The 9,426-nt window shown below is 37.3% G+C and overlaps 1 protein-coding gene across 1 annotated transcript in view; it reads right to left on the bottom strand.

Moving 5' to 3' along the window:
• Positions 1-9,426, bottom strand: part of LOC106530455 (inactive dipeptidyl peptidase 10) — a gene marked incomplete in the record, with an annotated part of 77,409 nt that overhangs the window by 29,515 nt on the left and 38,468 nt on the right. Inside the window, 1 exon segment of the mRNA XM_014026075.1 lies at positions 1,968-2,079. Coding sequence (XP_013881529.1) covers positions 1,968-2,079 — 112 coding nt within the window.

Raw genomic sequence — 9,426 nt, 5'->3', positions numbered from 1 at the left:
AAACAGTAACTAAAATCAACAAAACAGTAACTAAAATCAACAAAACAGTAACTAAAATCAACAAAACAGCAACTAAAATCAACAAAACGGTAACTAAAATCAACAAAACAGTAACTAAAATCAACAAAACAATAACTAAAATCAACAGTAGTTAAAATCAACAAAACAGTTACTAAAATCAACAGAACAATAACTAAAATCAACAAAACAGTAGCTGAAATCAACAAAACAATGGCTGAAAACAAAAAAACAGTAGCTGAAATCAACAAAACAATAACTAAAATCAACAAAANAATAGCTGAAATCAACAAAACAGTAGCTGAAATCAACAAAACAATAACTAAAATCAACAAAACAGTAGCTAAAATCAACAAAACAGTAACTCAAATCAACAAAACAATAACTAAAATCAACAAAACAGTAGCTAAAATCAACAAAACAGTAACTAAGATCAACGAAACAGTAGCTAAAATAAACAAAATAGTTACTAAAACATAAAATGAGCAGAGCAGTAGTAAAATATAACAGTAGATAGTAGCTACAATTAGCAAAACAATAACTAAAATCAACAAAACAGTAGCTAAAATGAACAAAACAGTAACTTAAATCAACAAAACGGTAACTAAAATCAACAAAACAATAACTAAAATCAACGAAACAGTAGCTAAAATGAACAAAACAGTAACTAAAATCAACAAAACGGTAACTAAAATCAACAAAACAATAACTAAAATCAACAAAACAGTAGCTAAAATGAACAAAACAGTAACTAAAATCAACAAAACGGTAACTAAAATCAACAAAACAGTAACTAAAATCAACAAAACAATAACTAAAATCAACAATACAGTAGCTGAAATCAACAAAACAATAACTAAAATCAACAAAACAGTAGCTAAAATCAACAAAACAGTAGCTAAAATCAACAAAACAGTAGCTAAAATCAACAAAACTGTAGCTAAAATCAACAAAACAGTAACTAAAATCAACAAAACAGTAGCTAAAATAAACAAAACAGTTACTAAAATCAACAAAACAGTAGCTAAAATAAACAAAACAGTTACTAAAACCTAAAATGAGCAGAGCAGTAGTAAAATATAACAGTAGATAGTAGCTACAATTAGCAAAACATCTATTAAAAGCTAAATTTAGCAAGACTGTAGCTAAAAGCTAACATGTGTGGAAGATTAAAAAAAGAATCACTCAAGCAGAATCAGATTGATAAAATTAGCAAAACAACACTAAAAGCTAAAGTTAGCAAGACAGAATCTAAAACCTTAAATTAGTAAAACATCACTTAAAGCTAAAAACTTAATCGTAAATTCATCAAATGTCACTAAAATAAAAGTTAGCAAGACTGCATCTTAACCCTAAATTAGCAAAGCATCACTAAACAAAACAATAATATACCTAAAAACGTAAATTCGTAAAATGTTGCAAAAAGCTAAAATTAGCAAAACTGCAGCTAAAAGCTAAAATCAGCATAACAGTAAAAGAAATTGCTTGCAGAACAGATAACTGCTTAAATTAGCAAACAACATAATGTCCATCTTTAAATGTCTTTTAAAGACTTATCTTTTTGCTTTGGTTTTTAATTTTAGAGCACATGCAGTAGGTCAGTGTTTTATTTTTTATTTTATTTTTTATGTTTTTCCATTCTTCTCTACTTAGCGAAGTGTTTACTTGATTTTATCTGATTGTACTTCTACTCTGTTGTGCAGCACTTTGGTTGCCATTGGCTGTGAAAAGTGCTATACAAAAAGGTTTTGATTGATTGACTGATTGGCTAAAACTGTCAAGACTGAAGTTAAAAGCTAAAATTGTCAAAGCCACAGCTATAAAAGCTTCATTTAGATTTTCAAAGCTGTAAAAATATCAAAATGCTCCACATTCAGTGAGCTCTGAGTCGTTCTCGTTGCTCCTGATTGAAACTTTTCAGGTGATGTTTCTGGTCTCTGCAGGCTCACCTCTTGACAGCAGAACGATGGAAAGTCCGATAAAAGACAGGACCACCACGATGACCAGCAGAGAGATGCCGATCCCCTTCCAGTTCCTGTCCGCTCCGATGTGTCCAACGTCCTACAAGACAGGACGACGTAAAGAGAAAACTTTCACCACCTCAGATAGTCTGACTGTTGTTTTTGTTTTATTTCCTCTCCTGTTTATTATTTACAGATGAGTTTAAAGCTTGTATTTATTTCAGTCTGACCTGATTTAATCAGTTGCTTTACGGTGAGAGACGTGCTCATAAATAATAATAATAAATAAAGCTGTCGGGCCGACAGATCACAAGCTGTTTATTCAAGCAACTGTTTACTTTTTCACTTGTTTGTTTGTTTGTTTACGTCCTGAAGCCCCGTCACATTTACTCCCACGATTCTCCTCAAACCTTTTCAGTGACTTAAATAATTCAAATTTAAATAAATAAAATAACTAATTCTAATAAAAATAAGAAAATTAACTAATTCAAACTTCAAATGAATAAATCCTCTGACACAAAGCGTCAAACAGCTACACCTTTCTGCAGCCTGATCACTGGAGGCATTAAACTCAAATAAGGTTAAATTTAGTGAAATGTTTAAGAAGAAACTTCTGATTCGATCAGTTTAAGTAAAAACAATCAGCACACTGACTGAGCTAAATTAAAGGAAGTTATTTGTTATAAAACAAAACAGCGAGGTCATTCTGAAGTGGAGCAAACGGTGCCATTTGAAGGAGTTCACTCCAGTGCTGACATACTGATGTGTGATTGTTCAACGCAGGTCCTCACCCAATGTAAACAAATCATTCAGCTGGCTCTGATGAAAGCTCGAGTCACATTACTGACCTGAGTGAGGCTGGAGGTACAGGTTGAGATAAACACGWGGTAAAAATAAAATAAAATGCTTAAAGATGAGCTACAGCAGCCTGGCTCACAGAGCGTGGACGCCGCCACCATTTGACATTTGTGTCACATAAGAAGCAGGAGGAGCGCTCTGCTCCAGCAGATATTCAGGACACTGATTATTGAGAGAGGAGCCGAAGAGGAGCCGAAGACTTGTCTGGCTGCATAAAGAGCTTCACGGCTGAAGGCTGTAATCTGAGCAGACAAAGCTCCAGAGACGCAGGATTCATTACTCATCTCACAGACGGGCTCGGCTCCTGCAGGCGGGAAACAGCCGGCCGTGTGGAGATGGCTATCCTTGTTACATGCTAACATGTCCCCCGGGGGTCCGCACACGGCCTCCCAGCGTGCACCGCTGCAGGAGCAGCCTTTAGCTCGGCTTCTGATGGAACCGTACAGTTTGACTGTGGAAATTATTTACTTTTAGCTAGGATGTTGATCATTTAGCCTTTAGCTTGTTTTGGCCTTTAGCATTTAATTAATTTTAGCTATTAGCTACTGTTTTGATACTTTTAGCTAATTTATACCTGTTACTATTTTTAGCTTTTAGTTAGCTTTTCATTACTTTCACTTTTAACTGGAGTTTTGCTGCTTCTCGCTACTCTTTAGCTACTTTAGCCTTTTAGCTAATATTTTGCTTTTACTTATCTTCTTTGCTCTCTCTTTAGCCCTTCATTAATTTTAGCTTTTAGCTACATTTCATCTATTTTTTCTAACATTATTTTCACTTTTTAGCTTTTAGCTAGCCTTTTACGACATTTAGTTTTTAATTAACATTTGCTGCTTTTAGTTRCGCTTTAGCTACTTTTAGCCTTTGCTACATTTGACATTTTAGCTAACACTGCTTCTTACATTTTTTGATACTTTTTTCTTATTGTAGCTACTGTTAATAGTGTTAGCTAGATTTAACATTTTGTTAATACTATATTTAGCCATTCTTTACATTAGCTTTTAATTAGCGTTTTGCTGCTTTTAGCTTCTCTTTAGCTACTTTTAGCTAATATTTAGCTGCTTTTACTTATCTTCTTTGCTTTACCTTCAGCCCTTTATTCCTTTTAGCATTCAGCTATATTTCAGCTATTTTATCTATTTTCCCTTTTTAGCTTTTAGCTAGCCTTTTACTATATTTAGCTTTTAACTAACATTTGCTGTTTTTAGCTACTCCTTAGCTACTTTTAGCCTTTGCTACATTTGACATTTTGGCTAACAACTACTTTTACGTATCTTTTTTGAATTATTTTTCTTATTACTTGTAGCTACTGTTGATACTGTTAGCTTGTTTTAACCTTTTGCTAATTACACCTTTTATTTAGCCATTCATAGCTTTTAAATAGCATTTTGCTGTTTTCAGCTACTCTTAAGCTACTTTTAGCATTTTATTATTTTGACATTTAGCTATTTTTCCCTCACATCGTTTACTACCTGTAGCCTTTAGCTCTGTTTTAGCTACTTTTAGGTAACTGTTCCCCTTGTTTAGCTTCTAGTTTTTCAGATTTGTTGTTTAGTGTTTGGATTTTAGCTCATGTTCTTTCATGTTCTTTCTGTTCTGGCTTCTTCGGCTCATCTCAGCCCGGTCCTTCGGCTGTCAGTGTGGGTTTTTATTTCTCGTCACACATCAACTCGTCCTCTGGGGGACGGCGTGTGGACTCCCAGCATGCACTGCTGCGGGTCACGGAGGGAGCCTTTTGTTTGGTTTCTGTTCCTGCTGATTGGTCCTTTGTTCGGCTGATTGGACCGCTCTGGTTTATAATTCTACGGTTCTGGTCCGACCCGGTGGGACTGAACGAGTTCTTCGTGAAAGTGTCTCCTGCCAACAAAAGAAGCAGCGTCTGATTTGAAGCGAGCTCCCAGGAGACGGTTCTGTAGCTGATTAACCCGACCACTGGGCCCGGGCCGACCCGAAACAGCCGAAGGATGTTTTACATGAAGACGTTTAAAGTATTAAAATAATTAATCAGGCTGAGTTCTGACAGAGGGCGCATCACAGACTGGCTAAACCCAAACGGGCTTCTTTCCTCTGAACAGATGGCAGATTTTACTTCAGCAGGCTCTGAGTCCTCAGAGTCCAGACCTGTTGATCCCTCTCTCGGGTCTGGAACGGTTCTAATGAACCAGCAGGTTTCCACAAGTCTAGACGGGTCTGCAGGGACCCAGTCTGAAAACTCTGCAGTGATTTACTTGAAACAGGAAAGTCACAGTTTGTATTCAGGCACCAGAATCWGTTTCTCTGAATCCTCATGTTTTTATGTTTCAGGTGTTTTTAAGTTTAAATTATTTAATTTAAAATAATTTTAAAGAAATAAACCAGATTTAAGGATCGTCTAATTGCAAAAACAGGCTCTAATATTCAGTAGTGGACGTGGTTCTGCTAATCAGCTAATGGCTAATAGTGAAGCTAACTTTTCGTTTCCCAGATTAGCTTTTTTGTCAACATTGAAAACTGTTAGCGGACCAGTTAGCTTCCATTAAATTAGAATTTACCAAATTTAAGTCCACTAATAGCTAACTAGCTAAAAACAGGTTTATCAGTCCCACCTGTCCTGTTTGAAGTTAGTTAGCTTAATTAGTAGTGGTGGGCACTAGTCCCCTAAAACGCAAATGCGCTAATTGCGGACCTAAGTTTCTCTTTTGTGCTTTAGCGGTTTTACTAATTTCTTCAAATGATGTGCAGATTTGCGCTTTCTAAATTTAGAATTGAGTAGAGCTAATCGCAAAATAATGTTACAAACCAAATCGTCAATATTGTCTAAAGAAAAAGGAAAGAGCCGTCTAAACCCACAATGGCTGTGTCCAAAACGCCAGGCTGGGTCCTCCGAAGGTCGAATTTGTCGGCCGCATACGTCACAGCGCCGCAACGAAGGACGTCCAAAACCGAAGACTCCTCCGATGTGGCCGACAAATACGTCCTTCTTTTTCCCCGAATCGAAGGACAGGTCCGATGGATCCTTCCCGGCCCAGCGTATCCCATAATGCTTTGCGGCCCGACCGGAGATTTTTTTAAGCTAGTAATGGCGGACGAAGCGAGAGAAAAGAACATATTTTAAATAAAAATGTGGTGAAATAAAAATTTTTTAAAAATTAGCGGTTGTAATTCTAATACTTTTATCATTTGTATGGACATGTTTTTACATATTATTTTTTCGTCATAAAAAACGCGAAATAAACATGAACCTACAGCGGGTCAAATGATACCTTTAAATTAATTTTATAGTTTTGTGATATTAATAATGCTAATGTATTGATATTTTTCTAGTTTTGATTTAAGTTTGCTTGTTTAGCGTCGTCACAGTTGCTAGGTGACATGACGTACGCCGGGGTAAGGAGGGGAGGCTAGACCGTCCAAATTCACAGCCTCTTTTTTTCCGGTCTTCCCGGTCTACCAAGGACCCGGCCCSCCGCGACCGGATAGTCTGGGTCCTTCGGAGGACCCGGCCTGTCGTTTTGGACCCAGCCTATGTTCTGTAGCATTATAGATCATTAAAGTTTCATCATCTTTTTCTCGAACACTGGAGAGGAAAGCCATCTCTAGATAACACAATGGAGCTCCACTGTGTGGAAACAGCGCCCCCTCAGGCAGGGATGTGCTCACACAGAGCTTTATACTCTGACTCTCCTTCTTCGTGATGATTTTCATTTAGTAGAGAGTTCCCACAATTCTTTGCGTGACAGGAAGCAGTTGGAGCTGAGTGACAAACATGATCCGGCCATTAATATTGTTGTTTGTATACTTATATGAGCTTTGGGTGGATAGAGGGAGGAATTATAATTTATGAACCACATCTTCACCAACCCACTGTCTCACGTGGTATTGAAGCTCACACGAAACTGTTTAAATTCACGCTCTTATTTTGAAAAGAACAGGTTCCTGTTCGTCCTGATGCCTACCCAGAATGCATCGCTTCAGTTTTAAAATAAACAGTTGAAAATTACTAATATATCTGCATGTTTTCTTACCGAAGCTCTATCATAAACATAAGAAAATGACCAAGAAGCAGCAGAACTAGCAATCCACAASTAKTTTTTATTAACATCATGAATCAAAAGTCTGTTTCAACAAATCACCTCCCCAAACTGCAACGACGTCTTCCAATCTGTGAATGGAAATTATCATTTCACTAGTTGCTATTATTGTGCTGCTGACATGTCTTATGTTGTCACTGGAAATGTTTTCTGGTGAGCAGAGAAACATTTGTGCTTTATGATTAGCTTCTGCTAAGCTTTTTTGAGCATATGTACTTTTGAACKTATGGACCTAAATAAATTTACTAACGCTTTAGAAATTGCGCAACTAAATTTTGAATTAGCACTGTCCACCACTGTTAGTTAGCAGATAAGTTCCTACTGGTTAGCACGTAGCTGTCCTCTACTTTTTTTCACATTTAGCATTAGCAAATCTATATTTTACTTAGCAGATAATCAATTTCTTAGTTAGCAATAAGCTGTTAGTGTTAAYTTTCATTTTTTCATTTTTTTATGTTTAGCAGATTAGCATCMGTGTAGCTGCACTTTTAGATAGSGAATGTGTTCYCTACTGCTTGGCAAGTAGCTRTCTGCCATTTRTTTTAAACATWTTTAGCGGTTTAGCATTGGGGAGATGCTTGGATAAAAAAAATAGCTGTTTGTGTTAGCTCTCACTTTTTTATGTTYAGCAGATTAGCATTAGTCAAGCTTTATTTTTTATTAATGGATATCAAGTTCCTTCCTGGTTAGCGATTAGCTGTCTGCTAATTATTATTATTTTTACATGTTTAGCATTAGTGAAACTATCTTTAGTAAAAATATTTTGAGCCTGTGCCCGTCACTGTTTACGCCGTTAGGAGGCAACAGGTCCAGGAGGGAAACCTGGACCTCCAGGTCCTCCTGACTGAACCCAGACCATCGGGAATCATCTTGGACCTGGTTCTTTGAGTCCTGCTCCATACCTGGTGACCAGGTGAGGGTTGTAACAGATACGTATCAGGTGTATATTTCACAACCTGAATGTTGTTTCCTGTCACATTTAAACATTTGATACAAACTGCAGCCGTTATAAAATGAAGTGACCTTGTTTTAATCCTGTGAATTCTCCTCATTAATCCTGCAGGTGGATCAAACGATATCTGTCCTGAAAATGACGAGGAAACCACCGTTCAGAGTTTCTTTTTAATTAAAAATCTCGTTTGAACGAGAAGGATCTGCTGATAGCATCACTACCTTTTTTTATTCCTGACCTCAATTTGGCTCGGCTCACCTCCGCAGATGAGTCTGAAGGAAAACTCACTTTGTTAGAACCCGTCAGATTAATTTATTAAATGTGCCGCAGAGTTTTCCTTCCCTRCTGCGCTGAGTCGTTCACGACGGAGCCTGGAGACGGTTTTAAAACAATCAGAACTTTTCTGGACTTCCTGTTTGTGGAAAAACATCAAACATAAACAAACTCACATTAGAAAACTTCAAAATAAAAGCATAAATCTAAGTTCAGCTGTGTGTTTCTGTGCATTTTAAACACAAACATGCTCCAGAGAGAAGCAGCAGAGACKTGTGACCWAATTTAACTRCAAAAAATAATAATTTAAAAACCCACAGAAGCTCCTGAGGACGATAAGGATAAAACTGAAATCACAAGAAACCCACATCCTCTCCGCTGTGGAGGATTCGTCTCCGCTGCAGTAAAATCTGCTGATTTAAAGGAAACTATGAATATAAGTTATTTTATTCCTCACAGAGAAGTTAAGCTTTTGCTGCAGTTATCAAATCTTTTCCCAGGCTGTCAAAACGATACAATATCTTCGTCTTTTCTAAAAGCTTTGAGCCTGATTTCTGTAAAAGTGGTTATAATTTATAAAACCCGCCTCTCACACAGTCTTTTATTCTGAAGCTCAGTCCTGCAGGGCTTCCTGCTGAGCCACCAGCAGCGCTCCGACCCCGGAGGGGTTTAGCTGCCATCTTCACTCATCTTTCATTAAAGAAGAGTCTTTATTCATGGATTTCTCCTCTTTAATGAACGTTATTCTGACTGAAAAACAAACCTGGAGGATTATTAACCTGTTTATTTAATCTTTTAACAAATTAAAAATATGAGTGCGTATAAATATATAACAGGTGCTGTGTAGATCAGTGTGTGTGACACAGCTGGAGAAGTCACTTGAAAGGAAACAGAGAAAAGTCTGAAGTCTAAAAAGTCTAGATTAAGTCAGAAACTTGGTGAGAAGATAGTAGAACAGTGTGGGCGGAGCTTAAAGACTAAATCTTGTGCAGAACCACAAATGTAGCTCTGTAAACTGTGTAAATCAAAGTAACCATCCATCCATCATCCATCCATCCATCATCCATCCATCCATCATCCGTCATCCATCCATCATCCGTCATTCATCCATCATCCATCCATCCATCATCCATCCATCCATCATCCGTCATCCATCCATCATCCGTCATTCATCCATCATCCATCCATCCATCATCCATCCATCCATCATCCGTCATCCATCCATCATCCATCCATCATCCATCATCCATCCATCCATCATCCATCCATCCATCATCCGTCATCCATCCATCATCCA

This window comes from Austrofundulus limnaeus, unplaced genomic scaffold, assembly GCF_001266775.1.
Source record: "Austrofundulus limnaeus strain Quisiro unplaced genomic scaffold, Austrofundulus_limnaeus-1.0 Scaffold523, whole genome shotgun sequence".
Classification (NCBI taxonomy): Eukaryota; Metazoa; Chordata; class Actinopteri; order Cyprinodontiformes; family Rivulidae; genus Austrofundulus; species Austrofundulus limnaeus.
This window is presented reverse-complemented; position numbering and strand designations above follow the sequence as displayed.